This window comes from Amborella trichopoda, chromosome 6, assembly GCF_054954075.1.
Source record: "Amborella trichopoda isolate Santa Cruz 75 chromosome 6, AtrichopodaSantaCruz75HAP2 v2.0, whole genome shotgun sequence".
Classification (NCBI taxonomy): domain Eukaryota; kingdom Viridiplantae; phylum Streptophyta; class Magnoliopsida; order Amborellales; family Amborellaceae; genus Amborella; species Amborella trichopoda.
Window position 1 is genome coordinate 34,518,609 of NC_142341.1, and position 27,383 is coordinate 34,545,991.

The 27,383-nt window shown below is 37.3% G+C and overlaps 1 protein-coding gene across 22 annotated transcripts in view; it reads left to right on the top strand.

Moving 5' to 3' along the window:
- HEMG2 (Flavin containing amine oxidoreductase family) overlaps positions 1 to 24,662 on the top strand; it is a 139,148-nt gene extending 114,486 nt beyond the window's left edge. For all 22 annotated transcript variants that reach the window (XM_088869803.1, XM_088869788.1, XM_088869799.1 and 19 more), the window contains 7 exons: positions 10,781 to 10,969; positions 11,555 to 11,629; positions 14,898 to 15,021; positions 15,176 to 15,284; positions 15,412 to 15,486; positions 15,599 to 15,705; positions 24,211 to 24,662. In XM_088869803.1, coding sequence (XP_088725929.1) covers positions 10,781 to 10,969; positions 11,555 to 11,629; positions 14,898 to 15,021; positions 15,176 to 15,284; positions 15,412 to 15,486; positions 15,599 to 15,705; positions 24,211 to 24,311 — 780 coding nt within the window. In that variant the 3' untranslated portion in view covers positions 24,312 to 24,662. The remainder of the gene's footprint in view (positions 1 to 10,780; positions 10,970 to 11,554; positions 11,630 to 14,897; positions 15,022 to 15,175; positions 15,285 to 15,411; positions 15,487 to 15,598; positions 15,706 to 24,210) is intronic.
- Positions 24,663 to 27,383: the final 2,721 nt, after the last annotated feature.

The following is a 27,383-nucleotide window of genomic DNA, read 5'->3' on the forward strand; positions in this document are numbered from 1 at the left end:
TGGAAGTAGGCTCTTCGACTTCTTCTTCTTCCAACACCACAGTCACATTATCAGACCCAAAAAAATCGGCATACCCAATTTCCTCCTCCATACCAACACCCAAATACAAAATTACCTCTGAAAACAAGTTTAGAGGTAGAATTAGTTTAAGCATGATGCGTTCTAAAAATCAACAAAATAAAAAAAGCAGGTAATTTCCATTCTTTCATCCTTGCACAATCCCATTCTCAATCCAAGCCCAATCAATATCCATTTTAATCTCTAGAAATCATATAACAAAAAGCAATAAGACACAAACGAGTTTAAAGTTACTTAGATCGTCCTCTTGGATCTCTCTCTCTCATCTACCCACTACCCACTTCCCCAACCCCAATTTGGATCTCTCTCTCTCTCTCTCTCTCTCTAACCCCCCAATTTGGATCTCTCCCCATAATTTGAATCTTTCCCTACCCCCCAATTTGGATCTCTCGCTCTCTCCCCCCAATTTGGATTTCTCTCCCTCCCCTCAATTTGGATCTCTCTATCTCCCCCTAATTTGAAACTCTCTCTCTCCCCCACATATTTCCTCACTCGAACCAAGTTTGAATCTCCTCTCTCCATATGTAAACAACCAAGTTTGAATATCCTCTCTCCATATGCAAACGAGTTCAATCTTCAAAACATTAACAAAAAGAAAAAAAAATATAAAGAATTAGATCAATGAGTGATAAAACAAAAGAAAGTAATCTATATTAATTGATGACATCATCATTAAAAATTTGGCAACATTGCTTACAATTTAAACCACATTAAATTAAACTCACGCATGTGCAATAAAGTATAAGTCTTGCACATGTAAACCATAAGAGAGTTTGAAATAGAGAGAAAGGGGGTGAAAAGATATCTATCTGGCCCAAAAAGCTCATACACCATAAAAATTTGACCACAAAAAATATCCAATGTCTACGGGGCCTGAGAAGTCCATATAAATGTAAAGATCTCCATCAAATCTCATAAAAACCCGAAAAGAGGAGGCCAAGGGGAATGACATGAACTGAGAGTAGAGCAAAAAAAGCCCCAGTTCATGATTGACGCTTAAAAATACCCAATTAAAGGTCAGAGGTTCACCCAAGTACCCACACTGCCCACCCAAAAAACAAGGCCCGAATAACACAAGCTTTACCCATCCAAAACGCCCTTCAACAATAAAAGCCTAAGACAAATATGGGCTACATGGCAAAAATGGAAAGAGGCTGGTAGGTCCGACCTACTGATCCTCTTCCATAAACCTATGGACGGCCCCGCCTGTTTCCCCTTGCCCACTAAGGAGCGGCTGGGGACAAACGGGCATTGCACTCATGCGATCAACAATTAAGTGCGAAGAAATATTGAATTGGGCATCACGAGCAGCTCAGAAAGAAGACGTCAGCTGCTCTAACTAAGAGGTGAGGCTTAAAATCTCATGCTTTAAAACCGATATTTCTTCGTTGGCTCGTTGTGTGATAGAAACTTCCTGCACTAGCCTAGCAGTTAAGTTCCTATTTTCAGACATAAGACTTCGTCAAGGGTTGGGTCAAACCCTACTTTAGCGTAGATATCTGCCGCCTTTCACGTAAAGCATTGGCCACCACTAAAGGTGCGACCCCTGACAACTACCAATGCCCTAAAAATGCGACAATGAAGGGTCCCTAAAACTTCTACGCTATAAACTAGGAGAGAGGGGTCCTCGTTTTGGGTTTCCTCTTGTAGGAGATTTTTGAATGACGCATCATCCAAAGAGGGCGGAATCGGTCGGGGTTTGCGTGATGAGCGAGCCCGACGGCGAGGACGTGATGGCCCAATGGACAATGCCACATTACGAAGATTTTCCATACGTACCTACAAAAAAAAAGGGCCAAAAGCAATAGGGCTTCTATATAATGAATAACTAAAAAATATCAAATATCCTATGATATATCCATTGGCATGCAAATACCTCAGGGGCTACCTCAGGCAAGCTCTGAGATACTTGCAATTGCAATTAAACGCATATACAAGAAGGTATAATACAACATGCATGAATCCCAATAAAATGCTATCAAACCAAACACATAAAATACTAACAAACCAACATATCAAATATAGAATTATAATCAAGGTCTCAAACTCTATTAAGAAACAGCAATAAACAGTGATAAGCAGTCTCACACTCTTGAGTTTTTTAAAAAGAGTAATAAGCAGAGCACATTAAGAGAACAATCCTAGTCCTCAAGTGAAAATTGAGGACTGCTGCAAAAGCTCTAGTATTGGTAAAAAGAGCAGCGGAGCTCCTCAACTGAATCCTCTAGAACCTCGGCACCACATACAACAATCTGCACTTCTACGTCGTTCTTATCAAGCCTCACACTAAGTGCATTTAGATGCCGACTGAGGCGCTCATAGTCCTCGTCAAGACGGCGATTGAGGTGTTCAAACTCTTCCCAAAGGCGCATGAGATCTGCTAGGTAACGATCAAACCTCAAGATAGAGACCTCAATTTTCTGAATGAGGTCCTCGGCCTTTTTGACCCATGAAGGATGTCTATCATTTGCCGGAATTTCCATATTCTGGTGTTACACAAAAGTCAAAAAACATCACAAGGCAAAGAATAACATTAAACTGGAAAACAAGAGACATGTTGCCTTTGGTTCACGGCTCACCATAGGGACTACAATTTTAAGTGGACCCAGTGACCATAAGCAAACTCAGTGGTACCACAGCACGTCACCCACGAGTTGGTTGTTATTAACTATGAGATATTATCGAGTTTTCTGTTATTATTAACTATGGGTTATGGGTTATTATAATGGTTGGAACTTGGAACGCAATAAATGTTCATCATTATCCCACTTTTTAAAAGTGTGAAACTGTGAATTAAGTTATTGGATTAAAGAATTGTGGATTATTATCCATGGTCCATCACCTCACCACTTGGTGGACCCATGGCCGTGAATAAATGTGTGGTATGGCAATTTTATAACTCACGTGAATAAAATATGGCTAAGGGTAAAATCGAAAAAATCTATTAGTCATTATTAAGTTTTTAATGCAAAAATCTCATGGAATGTTATGCAATGTTATACAATCTCTCAATTTCTCCCTCTCCCTTTCCATCTTCCCTCTTTCTCTTTACGTGGATGGCTTTTGAGCCTACCACGTGTATCACTATTTGAAGGTGTACAATCTCTCTTTCACCCCCTCTCAACAGATCCCTTGCATCTCTCTATGAACGGATCCTTCTCCCTCACAACCTCTGTCCTCTCTCCCCCTCTCTCTCTTGCCTCTCGCCACCACCTATCTATCTCCCTATGACAAAATACATTGACCTACCAGTTTTCTACCGCATTTTACAAAGAGCTTATGAAAAATACGGCTTCAACTTCAACGGCAGTATGGTGTTGCCCTGTAATACGATAGTATAAATGTTATATATAATATAAAATTAATATAATAAATGTATAGGATATATAATATTTAATATAATATAAGATGATTATATAAAAATATAAATATTATATATAATGTTTATTTAAAACTTCTACGTGAATTTATAAAGGACTCATAAGGCCTAATATGGTTAATCTTAACTTTCCAATATTAAATAGAAACTAGAATGGGATACAAACACTGTCTAACTTCCCATTTTATAAAAGCAAAAAAATAACCTTAGCACGAGAGAGAGACACCTGTAATGGAATTCTGTTAACTAAAGTACTACAATAGGGAAATGAGCACGTGAAGTACAATCTCACGTGATGGTACTAAATCACCACATCACTACGAACTTATAAGGCCTCTTCATTTTCACAACCTTTTCTCAACATTCTCATAACTTAAATGGTTGAATCGTAAAATGGCAATCTCCAATATGGTTAATGGATTACTATTACTATTAATAGTCCGTCACTTCGTCTTTCCTCATTTTCACAACCTTTTCTCCTCATTCTCATAACTTAAAAGTTGGAGCCTAAAAAGGCAAGCTCCAGTATGGTTAATGTTTTACTATTAATAGTATTAATAGTCCGTCGTGACTCTCAATGCAAGCACTATTCATACCATCAAAAAATTCTATGGCATGGAAAGATGTCATCATGAGCATTTAACTCATTAAATGCTCAATATTTTCCCAACTTTAGAAGCTTATTGGGTTGACATGGTTCATAGTTCATACTCACCGTAGGACTACAATTTTAGGTGGACCCGGTGACAATCACAAACTTGGTGGTACAACAACACATTAGCTCGCGTTGGTTAATATGAACTATGCGATATTATCAAGTTCTTTATTATTAACTATGGGTTATGGGTTATTATCACTTGTTCATTATGGATTACTATTTTGGCTGGTACGGGCAACGCAATAAATGCTCATCATTATCTCACTTTTCAAATCATTATCCCACTTTTCAAAAGTGTGTGAAAGTGTGAAATAGGTTATTGGATTGAAGAAATAAGTCAAGTTGGGTTGTTATGGATTATTATCCATGGTCCATCACCTCACCATAGGGACCATTGATTTTGGGTGGACCACCCCGTCAATAAATCTGTGGTGGTATGTCAATTTTATAAATTATGTGCATGGCAATAAAAACATATTTTAGTGATCTTGAGTATAAAGGTTATGTAAGAGTCTCCATTAATACAATGTTCAAATATATTTACCCAAACATAATCGCCTATGTCAGTAAGGGTAAAATATCACTAAGGTTAAAATCGAAAATATCCATCGGTCATTATTAAGTTTTAAATGCCAAAATCATAGAATATTATCCATATCTTGCAAGTACAATCTCCCAAAATATCAAATCCCACTCATTTTCAACCTCTCTCTCCCTCTCCGTCTCCCTCTCTCTCTCTCTACGTGGATGGCTTTTGAACCTATCATGTGAGTCACTATTAAATCTATGGTGTACCGTGGCCTCGAGCCTATCACCTTCTCTCTCTCTCCCAAAACTCCTTAAGTTGCAAAAGAAAAACTAGATTTGGGACTATCACGGCCTTCACAAACTACTTTGGAAATTCATAGACTCAGAAAAGCCATCAATCTTTTCTTTAAAGGATTGATTCTTATTAAGGAGAGGAAGCAATGAATTGTTTATCAATTCTGCAGTTCCATCTTGTTCTCTATTGCTGTTACTCTTTGATATTAATTGGAGACAAATTTCAAATTCAGATGGAACGTTGTTTTCACTTCACTGGATTTGTAGAATCCACCACTAGCTAGTTTTCTTCTGCAAGTAAATTGCTGGTCAATGGATCAATTTGTGCCTTTGTAGGTTAGATTGATTGTGTTCTTGAACGTAAGGAACTAGTCATAGGGGTTGAGAGGGGAGAGAAATCAGCGAAGTCTTCTTCCCCATTTTGGTCTTTCAAGGGGATGATTCTTGTGATGCTTTGCGCACTCCGTCTCTCTCCAAAAGTTAAAAAAGAACTTCTACAGGGACTCGTTGTACGGTAGACTGAACTTTTTATAGGGAGAGAAAAGAAATGAAACTAATGCGCTATATTTTAAATTATGATTTGAGTTAAGATGTTTCGCACCACTATTTGTGGCAGGGTCATATAGGATCACTATTTTCTCATATGAAACACATAAATTGTTTCCTTCTCTATATCCAGCTTAGTTTTTTCTATTTTTCCTTTATTTTTTTAGGAACCCACTTTCCTTTTATCATGGGTCATCTATATTAACTTTAAAGTCTCATTTCATTTTAATAAGCATTTGTTAATGAAATTTTGTATTGAGTTGTCTTACTTGAAATTTTTTACTTGTACCCACTTTCCTTAATTTTTCATGGGTCATCTACCATGTATTTGCTCATGACATTCTTGAAATTTCTTTCTTATGCTAATTCTTAGCAACCGTCTCTCTACTCTCTCTTTCCCTCGTCCCCATGCTAATCTCTCTCTACTCTCTCTCTACCCGTTGTCAGTCTTTTTCTCTCACTCCCCTTTTTCTCCCACTCCCCTGTTATGCTTCTTTCATTTTTTTTATATATCCTCTCTCAATGGACTTTCTCTTGCTTCTTCCATTTTTTTTATATATCCTATCTCTCTCAATGGACTTTCTCTCTCTTTTACTAGCTTGCTTTCATGAAGGGAGAAACTAAAAGCATATAAAAAGCAAAGAAAAATAGAAAATAACAATAATAGGTTTCACTCTCAATCTCCTATTGTCTCGGACAAAACCTCTAATAAATAAAGTCACAAGAACCACATATACTGGTCCCAACTCCCAACATTTCAGCAAGACCACCAATCAGTATGGGGGAACCCAATATCACATTGACAATCACACTATCTTGGGTGAAGGAAACGCCAGCGGCAAGCTATAGATCACACTATCTTGGGTGAAGGGAGGACCATCTGTAAGCCATAGTGCTCTCTTGACTTAGTGCGCAGTCCACATGTTGGTGAAATAAGCTAAGGATGCATTTATATGCAATCTCTCAGTGGATTATGTCCCAAACTTAATCAAACATAGTACACTTCATTTTTTATTGGTCAATACTTGAATTAAATGGTAAAAGAAAATTGCATCTTGTAACTTGTATATAGTTCAACTCCAACTCCAAAAATTTGATGCTCTGGTGTCGTGCGGACTCGGGATTGCTTCTCCTAAACAAAAAAAATGGTTTCAAAGATAAATGATGTTCTCAAAAATAAAATTTATTATTAAAAATCATAGTGCAAAACAAAGATACGGTGTTATGTGCCCTGTCATAATGAGCGAGAAGATGTGGAATATTTAAGTATGAATTACTATAAAATTCTTACAATCTCTTTGTGGAATGCATTTCACAATTACGGAGTGTTCAATAGTTATGAAAAAGATGAGTAGAAAATACTTGCATCTTGTATCATGTGATTAAGTGAAAAAGAACATGTATAAGATCATTGCTTGTAACTTGCAATTAGGTGTCCATCTCGAGATAATTTCATGATTTGGTCTAGCAGCGACTAGGGACTACTTCTCTTAAACAAATAAATAAAAAGGAATTCACATAAAACACATGTTCTCCTAAACAAAAAATATTAATAAAAAAACTTAGTGCAAAAGTAACAAACCGAGCTATGTGCTTTTTAATGAGGGTAAAGATGTGGATTACTTAATCTTAACTCTTAACTCTAAATAACTCTTAATGATCACGTGGCCATGTCCTCTTAATTCCAAAAAATCTATTCCAAAAAAATCTAAACTTCAAATGGTCTGATAGTATTAAATTATAGCCGCCTTTGTTACCTGAAAAAGACATCACCATCATGTTTAGTAGTTAGTAACTTAGTACTTTAAAAAGTCTAAATATTTAAATTTGATAGTTTATTCTCTTCAAGGGGTAAGTTAGTGTTTCAGTGCTAACTTTGCCAACCACATTCTCTCTCAGATGATACACTAACACATGTCGATGCCACCATCTTTCCTTCATGCACAACATGCAGCCTTGCAGCTGCGACAATGCCTATGGGCCCCTATACCACACACTGTCATGGCTTGAGCTTGAGAAAACCCAAACTCCTCTAATGTCTAAACTCTAAACTCTAAAGTCTAAACAATCTAGTGACACCCGACACTTCCTAAATGGTATTGCAGTACTCCTAATGTCTAAAAATTCTACCCAGTGACTCCTGACCAACTTGCCCCTTCAATACTTCAGAAACTTGATTCCAAATATGTAGGAATCACGACTCTACACAGCAACATATCTATGTACCACATATGTCAGAAACTCGAATCAAGTGATGTCGGAAACTCTATTCCGCTATTCTAATTCTCGATCTCAAACCAACATGGATCTCTTATCCACATAGTTCAAAAATTTGATTCCAAATATGTTAGAGACACGATTCCATAGATGATTGACACTCGATTCCTAATATGTTAGAAGCACGATTCCATAAATGATGGAAACTCGATTCTGCGTATATCGAAAACTCAATACCACGTATATCAAAAACTCGATTCCATGTGTATCGGAAACTTTATTCCGCATATGTCGGAAACTCGATTCCATGTATTAGAGAAACTTAACACTTGGAGTGTCAAACTCGGGGGGATGGGAATCTCGATTCCATATGTGGATGAAACTTGGACCTATTCCGATCGATACTCGATTCCTAAAAATTAGGAATCTCATTCCTAGCGATTTCTATTGTACGGACAACGATTCCTACAACGGGAAACTTCTGGCCAGGCGAGATTCTGGCTCTTGAAACGATTCGGGTTCCCAGGCATTTCCAACAACTATGTTTGCAGAGCATAATAAACAATTAGAGTTTGGTAGAACACCCCTTTTTGAACATCTTGGGCACGCCTTAAGAAGGCACCTCCCTTTTGGGGTTAGACGTACCCTTCTCACTCTCCGAACCCTAATTAAGGTTTCTTTGGCATGCTATTCTTTCACATGCCACTTTTATCGATCGAGAGAGAGAGGGAGGAGAGAGACAAGAACTTAATAGAAATAAGAGAGAATTTTGGGGCGTGAAGGAGAGGCTCCAAAAAGGTGCAAAGAATGAAAGGGGGTTCACCTCCTTATCGAGGCCCCAAGACACCCCAGGTATGCCTATCCAATTATTCACTTTGACCAATAGGAATTAAGAAAATCTGTGAGGTGAGAGAGAAACAAATATGAGTCATATATCCCACAAATCAGCCATCATGATTTAAAGAAGAATATTAGGAACATTATTCCCTCAAGATTTGACCCATGTCCACTTCTAGTTCAAATAGGATTAGACCAATTTAAAAACCTTCTAGACCTCTTTTTCAAAATTGTAGAACGTCAAAGATAATATTATTTGGTCGAAACTAATTCCCACAAAATAAGGATACAATCTTTTCTTTTAAAATGTATTCTTTAAAAAAAATTATGTATTCAAAACAAACATTTTTTAAATCAAGGAGTGGGCGTGCTAACCCCTATGGGTGACATGTCAGCTATTCCCCCCCCCCAAATGCTAGATGGCGCACGTGGAGCTGGATCCAAGAGTCCCCACATGTGCCCTTCCAGTTTTTCAAAAATTAAAAAATACCCTTTTGAGGAATTTTATAGCAGTAATAAATTTTACAAATTCTGAAAATTTTCTAAAAATTGCATAAACATTTCTAATATCAAAAGTAAATTATTTAGAAGTGGATTGGTAGCAATGGGTCAAAATCATAGTTGTTGGGTATGGGAACGGGAATGGTTTCGGGATTGGGGGCAGGATCGGTGGATCGAAGCTATACTGATGATCCTTGTGTTAGGGATCGATGCTCGTACAACCTTAAAGGTCGGGATTGAGGTCCATGTGTGTTGGGGATCGAGCTCCTTTATTACATAAGATCGAGAAAAAATGATCCAAAATATTATGGAGCGAGGAATAACTTTTATAGGAGCGAGCTCCATTTTCTTAGAACACAAGTTCTTCGTGTAGGTAATAAGGATCCGTGGCTTTAAAATGTAGCTCTCGGTGTTGTTAACCAATAACATGTAGGCTTAGTCCTTCAATGAAATAAATAAGGAACTTTAAAGCGATCCCATATTGGTGGGATCTGGATGCCATATATGGCGATGCTTGTGTTCCGTTATTTTGGAATCCAGATCCCAAAGCACTCTAGAGCACGAACCATAAGACCAAAGAACTAGATCCTGTAATGTTCAGGATTGCGAAATTAAATTGTAAGGAACTCGTTCCCTTATAAGATGGATTGAGATCTCGAAAACAGTAAATTGAGTTTCAGACGAGATCCGCTCCAGGATCAAGAGAATCGAGGTTCTGCAAGGAATCGCCAAGCAAGGGAGGAGACCTCGGTAACTAACCATGATCTGCAATTGTCTTCTCAAAGCAACCCAATGAGACTCATGTCCCACAGTCTCATGCAGAGCTCATGATTGGCTCGTCCAAGCTAGCCAATAAACAATGGAACCATAGTCTCAGATTGTGGATTATAGCCTCCTCCCCCTCTCCCCCCCTCAGTTAAGAGCAAGTTAAGCACACTACATTACAAGGGGACTCTCTCTATGCAAATGTACATGTATCCCTTTTCAAGTCTGCTTTTTTATAATGCGGTTGTCATGTGGTCTTGCATAAGTTTGTTGAGGATTTAGCCCTCCCTCTTACGACCTACATCCACACACAGGAGACACAGTTCTTCTGGCTCACAAACCATCCCTGAGCATCTGTCTGACCTTAATGAGGGATGACCCACTATAAACCCTTTTCGGTAGTGTCACATGCCTAGGGTTAAGGGTTGTAGACATGAACAGGGCCATAGATTTCTTAATCCTTAGTCAATCAACACAAACTCCTACTAAAGTGTGTAATCCATAAAAATGATTTTTACATTCTCTCACGGTCTTTAAAGGCCACAAAACCCAGCAATTCTTGGGCTTATTTGCAATTGGTTAAAAGGTCCTCGAATGATTATAAGGGGATGAAAAGTAAATAAAAAGATAACGCAATGCATGAATTGTGAAAATATCCATAATGCCTTAGGATGATGGCTTCAAGAGGCATTTTTTTCCCACATTGGATGCTTGACTTCATGCTTTATTTTATTTATTTGACTAATATGCCTATGTCGAAAAATGTGTACGGCATCTTTATGTCTTATGCTCAATTGTCTTGTACTTGTGTTGATATATGCGTTGAGTACCAGAGGATTTTCATTTATGCTGCCTGCAAAAGATATTTTAAGGGTTCTATCCATTCTTTGTCATACAGATTCATATGTGTATCTTTTTCTGTACATCTATATTCCAGTGAACTGTTAGTATTCAATGACTGGACCTTTTCTCTCTAGACACTGACAGACAAACTTGCTGAAGAACTTGGCAATGAGAACGTGAAACTGCATTCCAAAGTATTATCATTATCCTACGGCGATGGTAATGGTGATTCCTTTAGCAATTGGTCAGTTTCTTACATCAAAAATCAGTCCGACCAGAGGAAGTTGTTGCTGAAGCAATCTTTTGATGCAGTCGTAATGACTGTAAGTTTCTCATACATGGTTCTTTCCTTTCTGCCTAATGCCTTACAAAAGGTCTCTAAAAATATTGGACAGACCAACCTGACTGACTACATGAAATGATTTAGTGATACACATGAATTTTTTTAAAAGTCAAGAAAATGATTATGCTCCTGGTTCTTTGAATTTTCAGATTGGTAGGAGTGGTAATGAAAGAGAATGAAAGGAAAATAGGTATCAAGCTAACTAATTTTATTGTAAGCGTCATAATCTCCAACCATCTTTAGATCTATGCATATTTCAAGATGTACATATTTCCATCATGTTTCTAGAAGTGGAAATGAATTAGGTGATGAACTCACTAAAGGTGGAGACATTAGAATGTAATACTACTAGTTAATGGGAGCTTAAGTCCCTGAGATGTCATCTTGACATTCTCATTGGTCTCACTTTCTGTCAACTTCTACCATATTCCATGAAATATACACACCTAACATACATATGTTAATACGTGTGTCTACATATTTCCGCGTTTACATATATATTTGTATGTTCGTACGTGCATGTTGATATGGTGTCATTTTCTTAAGCATGTTCTTTGTGCTTCAGGCTCCAATTCGTAATATGCAAGAAATGCAAATTTCAAAGTGTGGAAAGCCATATATGCTTGATTTTCTGCCAAACGTAAGTATTTTGTTATACATTTGCTCGTAAGTATTTTGTTATACATTTGCTCGTTTTTTTATTCATCCTTATCTACATATTTTATGCTGGAAACTTGATGGTTCAGAGGAATATCAATGTGGACAGATGTAATGCAGTAGCAAACAATCAGAAAAATAATTATCATGTATTACCCATAGTTGCCCGAATCTGTTTTTGTGAAGTCTAGAATCTCGACCTTATTTTAGGAATCTCGACTCCAACACTTATGGAATCTTGTTTCCAATATTTAGTGATTCTCGATTCTGCAATTAGTGAATCTTGATGATATACTTATTGAAACTGGTTTCCACATTTACTGGAATTCTACCATTTTCTCTTTTTTTTCTTTTTCATTTTTTCTGAGAAGTGATGTTTAGAAATGATGCAATTGTGATATTGTGTTCTTGAGTATATGAAAAGGCAAATGCCATTCTGCAATAGTGATTCCGTGTTCTTTACAAGGCTCCTTTGAATATATTTTACTTGTTACATTTGCCCCTCATGATAGTGTTTCTACATCTGTGATAGTGGTAATTACATAGTGGCTGTCAAGCCATTTCTTATTGTTTCCTAAAAAAGGCTTGGACTTAGGCATATATAGCAGTCCTGCCTAGGATATAGTGATCCATTTACTTGAATGGCTTTAGCTATCGAAATGCTACAGTTTTGATGTAGAATTCATTTTCTTAAAATTGCTTGATGTGGAACTCTATATCATAGGAAAGTTCACTAGTTCGATGTAAAATTCTTTCTCATCAAACACCAGAGTTTTTAATCTACTTATTACAAGTCATTCTTTATTTCAATTTTAAGAAGAATTTGTATGCTATCTTTTTGCCCTAATTCTTTTACAATGTCTAGCATAGCATTAAGCACCTTGATAGAAGCCATAAGTGCTTTCAGAGTTAGCAACCTTTTGCCTTCAAAACAAAAACCTTTTGCCTACAAAATTGAAACTATTGGGAAGCATGTTTTTTATGAAGTATTTTATATGTTGAATCTTGCATATAACTTGATAAATTAGACAAGCAACAAAAAAAATGATCATTTTGTGTAATCAAATCAACCCCAACTAAGAGTTTATTGGAGGGATAAAAAATATTTTCAGTAGTGTCAAGAGAAACCTTGGGCAGTGCCAAGGTGGCCAGGGGGATCTAGGCCACCTGGCGCCTATGCTGGCACCTAGGGATTTGGAAGGCCCAGGTTTAGTAAGAGCGGGGGTTGTCTAGGAATTCTCCTTTATAAATCATATTCAGGCATTTTCTATATATTTTATGCATCATCATCATCATCGTCGTCGGAGCTTTTTTCCAATTAATTTCAATCAGCTACTCGAATCCTGATCCGCCATTCGCCATACCCTCAGTGAGGTCATAAGTCCCCATATCTTTTCTCACTAGTTCCAACCACGTGCTTTTGGGCCTACCTTTTGCCCTTTTTTAGTCTTCCACTTAAGCTAACTTGTACCTCCTAGTAGGTGTCGTACTGGGTTTGTGCAGTGAAAGTAGGACTATGTGATCCGGGCAAGTATATACCGTTAAAAAATTTATTTCTTTTCTTTATTTCACTACCCGGATCACTTACAAGTGTTCAAATACAATATATGAATCAATAAAAAATACAAAGAATGCCAAGGACTCTCACTTGCTTGCCATCAAAACAAAAATTCATTCATAAAATAAATCTGAAAATTACTTGACACTATGAATGAATTCAAGAAAGCATTAAATGGAGTAATACCGAATACCTTGCCTCAGGTTACCCCCAAAGACTTCATATACTCTACACCGGATCTTCTCCACCAATGGCGCACGAGATCTCAGTCTAACTGTCTCATAGCTCGGTAAGCCTAGGCAAAACCTCTTGAGAGCATGACATGGGATACGGCTTTAATCAAGGCTCAACACATGAGCAAATCTCAACGCACATAGGCTAGGGCGTGGCCCCTTTTTGCTTAGGTGTGCCATCCATAGGGTTCTACCTTCGACAATTAAATCCTAAGCTAAGTTGAGAGAAAAAGAGAGGGAGATAGAGACGGGAGTGCCTACCCTAGAATTCGGAGAGAGAGAGAGAGAGAGAGAGAGAGACTAATCAAAAGGTGTAGAGAAAAGAACCCCTTTGAGAATATTTATAATATAGAGGCTAGGGTTTTTGGGGTTAGGATTTTGCCATCATTATGAGACTCAATCTTGACCTTTGATCATAGAGACCTGTGGGGTGAAGGGATCCCATCCATTTATTCATTGGATTAGCCACCATGATTAAGGAATGACGTAAAACCATTATCCCTCAGTTTCCATAACATTATTCTCATCAAATATTGTGTACAAAAAATACTATCTTTTTGTAAAATCAATTTCAATTAATTTCTACACTTTCCTATTTAAAATCAATCAAATTCTCTAAATAACACTTTCCCTTATTTTTCCAATCAAAAAGGTGGCTTAGCACACAAGCTACACAAAAAGGAAAGGAGTGGGGCACCTCACACATGGATAGCCATGTGGGCCCCACGCCTCAACTAGTGGGCTTATTTGTTGTGGGCCCAAAGTCCCAATGGGTCCCACACCCTATATTATAATTTAGAATGATAAAAAGATTTTTATAAATCCATTAAATATTTTATTTTCCTCTTTAAATTAAATAAATCTAAAACATGATTTTTCTTATTTAAAAATCCTTAAAATAAAACATCTAGAGAGGTCTAAAAATTCATTTTAATTTTTCGACGTCAGGCCCAAACATAGTTCATGTGCACCTTTTTGAAGATCGACCTTGCTACAGTAACATGCTACAGTTCCGTGCTACAAAAATATGCTACATTACCTCGTATCATCCTTACTGGTCGTCGTGCTCTTATACCACGTTGAAATTGAAGTTGAGAATAAAACTGTTTGGTAGGATCCAGAGAGAGAAAGAGAAGTAAATAAAGATGAAGGGAGAGAGAGAGAGAGAAGTGTGAGAGATAAAGAGATAGAGAGGGAAAGTGAGTGGCTTAGGGGTACTTGTGACCTCTACCCTTCTTATAATATTAAGTAATAACTCTAATTGTTTCCCTTATTTAGAGATATAAGACACATAAGGATTAAACAAATGATAAATGACGATGCTGTCCATCAAATACAATAAAAGCTTATTCCTTTTATTTCCAACATATAACTCGTGGCTTTGTGTAGGTTCTTGTGTTTAATCTTTCTGATATTTAGTTGAGTGTTCCGACTTACTTAACCGGATCATTTATGATCAGGTGATGTATTTGCCACTATCAATTATAGTTACTACCTTCAAGAAAGAAAATGTCAAGCTACCCCTTGAAGGATTTGGTGTCTTAGTTCCTTCCAAGGAGCAAGGCAGTGGGTTGAGAACCCTAGGTAAGCCTATGTTGAATTGAGTGAATTGCTTCATGTTGTCCTTTATTTGCTCTTACATTCTAGTATTTTGATACTATTTCATCCTTATAACTGTTTAGTGCTTTCATATTGGTGACATTTGTAGCCAATTTAAGCATAACTGTTGTAATCACAGGCACGCTCTTTTCTTCCATGATGTTTCCTGATAGGGCTCCAAAGGATCAGTATCTGTATACTACCTTTGTAGGAGGAAGTCGGAATAGAAATCTAGCAAGTGCTTCATTGTACGTGAGGCTTGGGCTTTCTTTCAAATTTTTTCTTCCTGATATGATTATTGATGTGCTTATTTATTTCATTCTTTTGCTTGCTAATTTGTTCTTATTATTTGAGTTGCTATGGTCATTTTTTCAGAGATGAATTGAGAGAGGTTGTCACTTGTGATCTTAAAAAATTGTTGGGTGTAGTTGGTGCGCCTACATTTGTGAGGTAATTTATGGACAGAAGTTTACAAAATCATCATTAAGTCTATTATTTTTCCACAATCTGTATTCTTCGTAATTATAGTTCTTTGATGGAGAGCTGACAAAATTTTGGCCAGGCACGTGTATTGGGGTGATGCATTTCCCTTGTATGGACACAATTACGACATGGTTCTTAAAGCTATAGAGAAAATGGAACAAAATCTTCCAGGATTCTTTTATGCAGGCAAGTTTAGCCTTTGGTGTTAATTATTTCCATTTAGTGTTTCTATTTTACTGTTGAGTGATGTTTTTGTCAACAGGTTTCGTCAACTCATTTAGTGGTAGGGAGAAAAAAGAAAACCCACGTTTTGGGAAAACCTACTCCTCCTAGGGTTTTCCTGAACCCCGAATTGGGCCCAAATGGTGTAGTTGGAAACCTTGGTTCGCAATGAAATAGGGGTGCAAAACAGCCTTTTTTGTTTGAAACCTGGGTTTTATAAAATCAGGCAGAAGGAAATCCAGGATCCATATTGCGCTTGTAGCGTAGATAAAATGTACCGCCATGTTGCTACACAAGATCCATTGCATTGGATATCCATCCATGCATGCATTAATTATATTCCCAATTATAATATATTCACCTTTATAACCAAGTATGCATTAATTATATTCCCAATTATCTTGACACTTCAATTATGTAGTCCCAGTTACCTTTAGAAACCATTATGTTGCCATTAAAGCCGCACATCAAGGTGAACTGTTTCAGTTTACTACCAAGATGACTTTTAAAGAGGCATGACTTCTTTTGAGAGGGCATAAAATTTGTATCCTTGTCAAATGAGAATACGCAAAAAAAAAATGTGTAGAAGATCTGGTTTGTCATTTATCATGTTCTTTTTTGGACCCATGAACATAACAGATACACCGAATGACACACGTGAAATAAGTTGGTTTGAACTGTTAGTTTCCTTTCTGGAGATAGTTTGGCAAGCAGATATTTGCAAGGTAACATGTAGTTAATAAGGCAGCTAGCTAATGACTTTTAGGATGTCCATTGCAAGCTGCGACCCATTCTGCTAGGGAGTTTTGGACAAGTTCACTAGCACATTAGAAGTGTCCAAAACTATTGCATCTCATTGTTACTGGAGTTAATTACACAATCTAACAGAACGCCCCCATTTTGAATTCATTTGAGCAGTAATCATTTTGTAGAAAAATCTTGGAAATGGTACGCATTCTATCCTTCCTGAGCTAAAGAACAAAATATCTATAACCAGAGCAATATGCACAGATGTGGATCCGTAAACATCTGAATCTTTAAGTGAAAAGAGCATCACGAGGACTGTTATTGCTTGTTGCCAGAGTTTTAAATGAGTCTGACAATTGACAAGTACCACTAGAATCATATCGGTCAAAAGAAAAAGGGTGAGCTTGTAACGTTAAGATTTCGACTAGAACAGTGACTTGGCATAGATGTCAAAGATGTTTGGCCTCATTGCCTCCCTTTTCACTGTTGAGGGCTGAAGTCTACCCCAAAGCAGTGAACTGTGAACTGAGACTCACACCCCTCACCACTCTTCTTCCATTCTTCAGACCCTGAATAGAGAATGTAAATGAAAGAAAGTAATAAAAGTGAGATGTCAATTGAAAGTCTAGGAGTGTGCGGAGTAATGGGAAATGACAGCGATGGGCGTGAGTCCATCATTCTAGACCCTAGAACTTAATGTAGAAGAACCATCAGCAAGAATTAACATGTTTTACTTGAGGGTGGTTGGAAAAGGGTAAATTTGGTAGAGCTTCGTGCATGGATTAAAGGAACCTGAGTCGATGATCCAAATGTTGGATGACAAAGTTGAAGGAGAATTAATGCTGAAGACATACCTGCATCCTGAATGGTCAAAGTGGTACCCTTAATTTCATCATGGAGTTAAAATTGTTTGCCCAATTTTTTCTATAACATCCACCTAGAAGCAAGAGATGCAGAGTTAGCTTTGATGTTCTTGCTTATTGGTTTTTGTCAGTACTGATGAAGCTACCTTCTCTTGCACATGAATAATCTGTTACAGTAAAAACATATGGACCTATTGGTGATACTTCCCTCTACCTCTCCCTGCCCTAAAAATCCTTCAGGGTCACAAACGAAGGTCGTATGTCCTAAAATAAAATGCATGACTTCTCTTCACATTCTGCCTAAGGTAAGGCATAAATTGCATTTAGATAAGGGAATTCTACAGTTAGGAGTATTTGACTCTAATTTTATCATATTCATTATTTAGCCTAGTTCATGGCTCAAGCTTTCTTTTATATTCAAATTATTTGAAGAGTTTATGATGAACCTAAAGGATGTGAAATCTCTAAAGACATGTTATCAGAACTGGAGCGGCAGTCAAATAGGAAATCTTCTGCTTGATTTTGTGTTTCAATGGACAAGTAACCTAGTCAGTCTGTTTTTTACATGTTTATTTTATAAACTACAAAATTTAAAAAGGAATCATAGAGGAAATTTATTTCAGGAGGGAGAGAGAGAGAGAGATTCTAAATGTGAACTGCTTAAAAGGCAGTCCCAGTTACCCAGTGAAGGGTTTTGTTTTGCAGTGGTTATACTACCTCAATTATTGGGCATATATAGTCATTAACTTATTCAGGTCATATGAAGTGGGTCCATTCTGTATCCAGTGAGTCTATTCAATCTTTATGTGAGAATAGCATCCAACTCTAATCTTATCCATAGTGCTGTAATAATTATGTGTACTAGGAGGTTGTTTTGGAAATAATTTGAAAAGGAAAAGATATTAGTTTCATGCAGTGTTGAAAACAAGGACACTGGTTGCAACTTGCTAGGGTCCTGAGCCCAAGTCAAGTGGGGCTGACTCGGCTGAGTCCAAACAAAAAAAGAGAAAAAATATATTGTTTCAAATTGGGCAGACTGGGCCTCTTCTGGCCAGTTCCTATACTTTTTTTCTTTTGGAACTTGGCAGCCTGCCAAGCCCAAGTAACTTAGGCAAGTCCAAGTCCAACTACTCAAGTTTTCCATCACTCATGAGTATCTCTAGGGCTTCAACAAAGAGGTAAAGGTGATATAGATGCTAAGTTGGCTTCCACTGTCTCCCCCCTGCTCCCCCATGAAGCATCTACTGCATGCCACCACGTGAAAATCCTTCATCCGAACATGTAGAACCATGCATTTTGTCAATTCTTTACTTTTATGCATGGCTTCCTATGCAATGCTGAAGGATTTTCATGAAGGATCTCAAAAAGTTGCAGTCCTCTCACACCAATGCATGCACTCACAAAAATAAAATATTGAATATGATATAGGGTTCTAAATATTTCAGCAATGGTTTTTCATGCAGTGGAATGCAATAGATGCTTTACCATAGGGAAAGGTGTATACCCTTTGGCTATGGAGACAAAAAGATGTGTACTTTGTTCTTTTGAGGCTCGCCAAACAGTCCTGGACAGACAAGGACTGTGTGAGCACACGGTGCGTGTCTGTACGGGTGTAGATATGTCGAGCATGAGGTGCTCCAAAAATTGAGGTCATTGACATGTTGAAGCAATTGTGGTTCATAAAAAAGTATTTTTTTTTTCTTGTGAATTCATTTGCTGCCATTTACCTGGAAAATTTAGCTGTCTTTCACTTTCTACAATGTGCTAACACCATGGAATGCAGCAGTAGTGAGGTATTGCAGCGAAGTGTTGACTATATAACACAATTAGGAATCGGGCTTGGACACTTACCAGCACTACTTCTCAACTTTGATTCTTACTACTGAACTATGCAAAATAAATAAATATATAAATACATATATATATATATATATATATATATCGGAAGATACTACAAAATGCCTATAGGTGAAAATGAACAGTGATTTCGTCTACCCTCATCACCGTCCAAAGTTCATCGCACGGTCATGATTGTCCGGTAGTGTTTCATTTTTAATTTTTTTCTACAAATCGGAATGACCTGAAAATTGGAGAGTGTGGTCATCAAAAATAGATGAATCTACGAAAAATATCAAAAAAATATTTTACATGAAAAAAATTAACCAAAATACCCCCGAAAAGTTTTGAGGGTATTTTGATCAATTTTTATTTCACGAATTATTTTTTATATATTTTTATTAGGTGTGCATCACTAAGATGTACACACGCTCCAAATTTCAGATCATTCCAATTTGTAGATAAAAAATGAAACACTACCAGACAATCGTGACCGTGCAATGAACTTTGGACGGTGATGAGGGTAGGTGAAATCACTGTTCATTTTCTCTTATAGGCATTGGGAAGAATTTTTCATATATATATATATATATATATATATATATATATATATATATATATATATATATGGGTAGTGATTTCATGCAACAGTTGTATCATTGTATAATGCAACAACCTTCAAAAACCATGTTAGGGCCATTTGTTTGATCCAAATGTTAGAATATACACTCTTGCTGATCTTGGTGTAGTCAGAGGATGGTTCTGCTGGTCTAATAACCAGTTGAGCAGAAGATGCATTCGAAGAAGGTTGGACCGAGCATTAGCAACTACTGATTGGATTTTTGCCTTCTCTGAATTCAAAGTCCAGTTATTCCCTAAAGATACCTCAGATCAATGTCCCTTACTCATCTCTATTTCGGATCTGGGTCCAGTTCGGCCCAAACCTTTTAAGTATTTCTCTATGTGGGACAGCATCAAGGTTTTCTAGATGTTATCTGTAATTCATGGCAAGGTCAAGTGGGGGGTACTCCCATATATCGCTTTGTGGCTAAACTTAAGAGGCTCAAGGCTGACCTACGGTTGTAGAACAAGGAGGTGTTTGGCTTTGTTGGGGAATCCATTGCTATAGATCGTCACCAATTATCATCTCTGCATGATAGTCTACGCATGGATCCTTCCAATGAGACATTGCAGACTCAGGAAAAAGAGTATACTCAGAAATTGCAAACTCTTCTGCCCAATGAAGAAAGATTCTGGAGGTAAAAATCATCACAAAATTTGTTAAAAGAGGGAGACTCCAACACCAAAGATTTTCACTTATCAATTGTGCTTAGGAGGAGGACTAATAGAATTATCTCTTTGAAAGATCAGAATGGTAATCTCTTGTCTACTGAGGATGATATTGAAAATCATAGGATTGGCTATTTTGAAGACCTATTGGCTCAGGAGAGCAATATTGACCTTCACATGGTTTATCAGGTCTTGCCGCCATTCCATCTTAATTCTTCTCAGAAGGACATACTAGTGGATGCAGTATCTATGGAGGAGATTAAAGCATACATTTGGGACATGAAAAATGAAAGTGCTCCAGGACTAGATGGCTTTTCAGTGGAATTCTACAAGGTTGGATGGGAAGTCATTAAAAAGGATCTTTTTTGGCCCTTAAACATTTCTTCACTAAGAGTAAGCTGCTCAAGCAAATCAATTCCACCTTTATTTGTGTGATTCCTAAAGCGGATGCACCTAGGGTGATGAAAGACTTTCGACCTATAGGGTTGTGTAATGTTTTATACAAAACCATCAGCAAAAAATTTCTTATCGCCTACGAGTTGTTCTTGCTGATTTTATTGACCCTAGGCATTTTTTAAAGGTAGGCTTATCACTGATAACATTCTCATGGCAAACGAACTTATGTCTCTTTGCTATAGGAACTCAAATCGGCCTAAAATGTGTCTGCAAATCGAATTGAGCAGTGCATATGATAGAGTATCCTGGGATTTTATAATGGGTAGGATGCATGCTTTGGGTTTTCCTAACCTATTTGTTTCTTGGGTTCACTTGTGTATTTACACTACTTCTTTATCTGTCTTGAGGAATGGCTAACCCAAAGGTTTTTTTAAAGGTAAGATAGGCTTGAGGCAAGGGGACCCTCTATCTCCTTATCTTTTTTTGCTTGTCATGGATCTTTTTAGCAGACAACTTGATTGTGCTATGTTGCAAGGCATGGTTCCCAGGGTGTTTCCTTCAGGGTGTGACTTTGGGGTTTCTCATCTCTTTTATGTTGATGATGTGCTTATTTTCTGTGAGGCATCCATCTCTACTGCCACAGCTATGCGTGAACTTATGCATAAGTTTGAGAGGAGCATTGGTCAGATTCTGAACTCATCTAAAAAGCAAGGTCTTTTTCTTTGGTGCACCACGGGGGGGATGGGGGAGAATTCTGAGGGAGTTAAAGTTTGTTGAAAGGTCTCTTCCTGTCCGCTATTTAGGTCTACCATTATTCGTGGACATTTGAGGCACAGTTATTGTCATAGTCTGGTGGGTAAGGTGATCGGTAAGATCGGGTCTTGGCAGCCTTTATGCCTCTCATATGCCAGTTGACTTCAGTTGCTTAAGTTTGTACTGGGGGCGTCTTCGATTTTCTGGTTATTATCCTTTATTTTTCCAAAGAAAACTTGTAATATGATAGAAAGACTATAGAGGAACTTCTTATGGGCTAGGGAATAAGAAAAAAAAGGTATTCATCTTATAAAATGGAAAACGGTGTGCCTCCCTATGGCTGAAGGAGGTCTTGGGGTAAGAGATATGGTGGATTTCAATATCGCAAGAATAATGAAATTAGCATGAAGGATTTTGGAAAACCCATCCTCGTTGTTAGCACGGTTCTTCAAACATCGATATTTTAGAAATTCCTCTATTTGGGAGGCTGAAGGCAAAAGAGGATGTTCTCATGCATGGAAGGGGATTTTACTTGGCTTATTTCATTTTAGAGGCAATGTACAGTGGAATATTAGTAATGGTCAGATGGTGGATTTCTGGATGGACCCATAGTTAGCAGGTCAGCCACTTTCAGACCTCCACGATAACACTCAGGAGTATATGGGGGCTGCTGTAGGGAGGAGGGTGTCAGACTTTATCAGAGGAGCTCCTCAAGCTTGGGTTCTGATGCATCCCGCATCTAATTCTTTGAGGAATATATGGAGAGAGGTTGAGAATTATACTTTTCCTCTACAGCCCAAGAAGTATTCACTGGTCTGGATTTATTCTGTTGATGGATCATTCTCTATTAAAAGGGCATGGGATTTTATTAGGCATCAAGGTTCATCACAGCCTATCCTCCGTGAACTTTGGTCCTCCAAATGCCACCCAAGGGCGAAATGGTTTTCATGGTTGGCCTTGCATAATCGATTACCCACTTCATTCTTACTACAGCAGTGAGGCATGCGACTGGACTCTTTATGTCCCTTTTGTAGTAACCATGATGGCAATCTTTTTCATCTATTATTCCAATATGCCTTTGCGCAGGCTGTATGGAGATAACTCGCTTGGAGATGTGGAAAAAGGTGTGTCCTTGGTACCTCTATCCCTGATTTACTTAGGTGGTGGTTGCTCTTCTGGTTTAAATCACATGGACTTCGTAATATTTGGTCTTCCATCTCTTTTACTGCTATTTGGTTTTTATGGGAAGAGCGCAACAGAAGAGTTATTGAGTCAAGACTCACCAGGAGAGAACTTATTGTGAAAAGAATTACCCTGTATGTTCAGGCACTAGCAGAAGTTAAGAAGTGGTCTTTTCATTTATCAGAAAAGGCCATCATTGGTAACCTTCGGATAACTTGGCAGCAGCAGAGGGCTGAGCCCTTTACTTCGGTAGCGTGGTCTTTTCCTGAGACTCATGATTACAAACTCAATATTGATGGTGCTCCCTTGAGAAATCCAAGTTTAGCAGGTGGTGGCGGAGTTATCAAGAACAGTGAGGGGGGTTTTATTGCTGCTTTTGCAAAGCATTTTGGTTTTGCTTCTAATAACCATGCAGAATTCTTGGCATTTGAGGAAGGAGTTCAATTGGTTATTCAAAGTAATCGCTTTCCAATCCAAATTGAAAGTGACTCGGCCTTGCTTGTGAATGTCATTCAGAATCGATGCAATGCTCCATGGAGACTTAAGACGATTGTTGACAATTGTTGCATCAGACTTATTTCTCATCGATGGTCCATCACACATGTCTTTCGTGAGGCTAACATGGTTGCTTATGCCCTAGCTAAGAGGGCAGCTGTTGGCCCTGATACTACTATGTGGCACCATAGACAACCAAATTTTCTTTCCTCTCTTTTATTACATGATCTGACGCAATTTCCCTACCATAGGGTTGTATCTTAATTGTTTTTCTCTGCTTTTTTAATGAAAAACCGGTAGGGGGCCTTCTTCCCCACTGACTTTACCCAAAAAAAAATAATGAATAACCACGAAAAAGAAAAATTTAACAACACAACCTAGAAAGTATTTTTTTAGCCCAATTAACATAGGCAGTCCATTTTGATAAGATGCTTAGATCTACGCCTTAAAAGGAATTTTTCTTTTCCAATTTTTTAGATGACATTATTATCATTAGATGAACAATGTTAAAAAAGAAAAAATGATTTTGAGTTTGTAAATGCTAAGATCTTGAATTTCACCAAATGAATGGTCTAGATTTGTTGTTGGAAGGGACTCATTTTGAGCATATCTAGGGTTCCAATTGAACTTTTTGTTTTTTTTGTACTCATTATTGAGATGAAGGGAGTGTGTGCGCAAAATTTTGGGCCATGCAAATTCCACAAACATGGTTTTCTAGAAGTGTGGTTGCATTATACTATGATACAACTGTTGCATTAGATCATTGCCCAATATATATATATATATATAAAATAAAGCTCCTTCTACCTGCAACATGAACTAGATGACTTGTTAATGCAGCTTTAAAGTTCAAAAGAATGCTCAAGGTATAAGGGAGATTTAAGTGGCTTATTCTTTAAGTATGCAGGTAACCATAGAGGTGGACTCTCTGTCGGAAAATCAATAGCTTCAGGATGGAAGGCTGCGGAGCTCGTGTTATCCCACCTCAACGTTTCTCAGAGTAATTGATGCACCCTGGATCATATTTCTGGATCCCTTATTGTTTACTTTTATAGAGAGAGGAGCACCAGACCTTGCAAGTAGCTACCCTCTATAATCAAATAACTCCTTGCAAAAAGCTATGTCTAACAGTTTTTTGTTTTCTCCTTTTAAGGTATGCCTGAGATATCTTTGTGTATCTAGTTTGCCTCCTTTTAAGGTATGCCTGAGATATCTTTGTGTATCTAGTTTGCCTCCGTTTAAGGTATGCCTGAGATATCTTTGTGTATCTAGATTGCTGCTTATAATGGGAGGATCCAGAGAGTTTGATTCATGCATGTTAACAGAACCACTAATCAAATACATTTCACACTACTGAAATGCTGCGGGCAGGAATGCTTCATGTCATATGACATTGGATTGTTAAAAATGGTTATACAATGTACCAATCAAGCCTTTTCCTTTGAAAAGATTATATGCTCCTTAGGAGCAAAAGGGACATTTACTCCCTCATGTAAAACCTAGCTAGGAGTATTTTTGGGGCCTCAAATTTTGGACTAGAACTTCCTAATCCATTCTTCCAACCTGGAAAGAAGATTTCGTTGCAAACTTTATATCCTCCTGGAAAAAAACATGCTAGGATAGAACAAACGCAGTCCAAATTTTGGGCATTCATATCTAAGGATCTCAAAGTTCGTTTCGTTTTTCTTCGTCCGAAACACTCATATGGTGATTTTTATCAGCATCATGATCAGAGTCTTATTCTAACTATTTGGCTTCGGCTACATAGATCATGTTCTGTCATTCTGCTCCATCAAGGGTCATACGTTAAATAAGGCCATAAGTCCCCATATTTTTTCTTACTACTTCCCTCAATGCCTTATTGGAGCTTCTCCTTGCTCTTTTAGGGCTTTCTACTTGAACCAAATCGCACCTCCTAACCAGTGTTGTATTGGGTCTATTCTGCATATGGCTAAACCACTTAAGTCTACTTTCCCTCATCTGGTCACCTATTGCCTCTTTGTTCCCTCAAATCATTCCAAATTCTATCTTTTCTTGTCTTGTCACTCATTCATCCCAACATTCTCATCTCTACTACATCCATCCTATGGGTATGATGTTTCTTATCCGCCCTATATTCTGTCTTATAAAACAAAGTTGGTCTCATAACTATTTTATAGAACTTTCCCTTTAGCTTTAATAGTATGCGACAATCATATAAAACTCTGGTTGAACATCTCCACTTCCCCCATTCAACTCGAATTCCATGTACTATATCTTAATCTTTTCATTTTCTTAGATTATTGACCCAAGATATCGAAAATACTCGCTTTTAGGTATTTTTTGGTCATCAATCTTAACTACTACTTCGTTTCTACTCCTATTATTACTAAACTTCCATTCCATATATTATGCCTTCAAAGTCTAGTGCATCCCTCCAAAGTTCTAACTTTGCCTTGACGTCACTTCTTGTCTCATCGATCATATTGCATCCGCAAACAACACGCACCATGGTCATCTTGTAGATGCCTAATTAATTGGTCCGTAGCTAAAACAAAGAGATATGGGTTCAACACTAACCCCTTATATAGATATATTGTCACTGAAAACTCATTTGTCTCTCCACTAGTTGTATGCACACTAGTTAGCATTCCCTCTTACATATCTATCATCATATCTATATAGCATTTGGAGACCTTTTTTTTTTCCAACACTTATCAAATTAAATCTCTCTACGCTTACTCTTTCTCATTTTTGCTAGTTCGAATAAATCTTCTTTCTCTTATTCTTAATTTATTGTATAGATTTTCACGTGCTTTAAGTTTAAGCTTACTATTTTTTAGTTTTTTACTAATGGCCTTCTGAACCTCGTCACTCTACTGCCAAGTTTTTTTATTAAAATTTCTCTTCCCTCTAGGTTTTCGTAAAATTTGTTTTGCAATTTCTTAATACAGTTAGTCATTTCATTCTACATAACATTAACTTCGTATTTAGAGTTTCACTTTCCTTCTTTTACTAATTTATCCCTAAATAAATCTTTCTTTTTTAAAAAAATTTCACTACCTAGTTCTTCGACCTAATTTCATTCATTCTTTTCCATTTCTTTATACATCCATAGATATCTCATTCCACATATGGTGATATTCTTATGTGGATCCTAAAGTTTCATAACAAAAAAACTGATTGAAATAAATCATGTGCCTGAAGGACTAAGTGTAAAGTTTACTCTCAGACTTTTTGGCCCAAGGAACTCATAGTAAATCTACTCCGCGAGACCGATGATGATACTTCCATGGAAATTTATGAGGATCCAAAACATATGATACACCCAACCAAATCCACTAGGCTATTTGGTTGTATTATAACAGCCATGTCTAAAACCTGCTAATTTAGATTGGAATCAGCCAATTTGAATTGGGAATTGTTAAGATGAATTGGTTCTTGAAAAATATTGGACACCGGTCAGAGCTTGCTTCACTTTTTTTTTTTTCAATTTTTTTTAATTTTTTCAAGACCGGTTTGGTGGAGCGGATCGTTGATCCGTCGAACCGGGTTTAAAATCCGGATGCTCTATCCGGGTTTGTTTAAAACCTCGAGCAAGAGTGTACTCAGACCGGATTGATTTTTATTCGGAGAGAATTAGTGAAAATGGAACTTAAGATGTTATTGCGTTGTAGTACCCTCCACTGCTATTGTACCCAAAAAAAATTTATTAAGTACGTACATCATAATGATGACGTTAATTTTTGTGGCTTGGAGAGATGCAAATTTTACCACGGGCTTTAAAAATAACTAGTGTGCAGCAAGGTTTTAAAATGGGTGTATTTGTGCAAGGGTTGGTATTAAGTCCACATGCTTAATGATTCAGTGCGATAAATGAATTTTTTTAAATTTTTTTTATAAATAATATCAACCTGGGCTTTAGCTACATTTTTACAAATAGCAAAAATAATAAAAATAAATAAATAAAAAATATTGATCAAAATAAATTTAGCGGTATTTTGGTTATTTCTTATTTAGAATATATTTTATTTATTCATTTTAATAAAATAGGCCAATACACCAAAATTCATGAAAATCTTATAAAAATAAAATATGAGA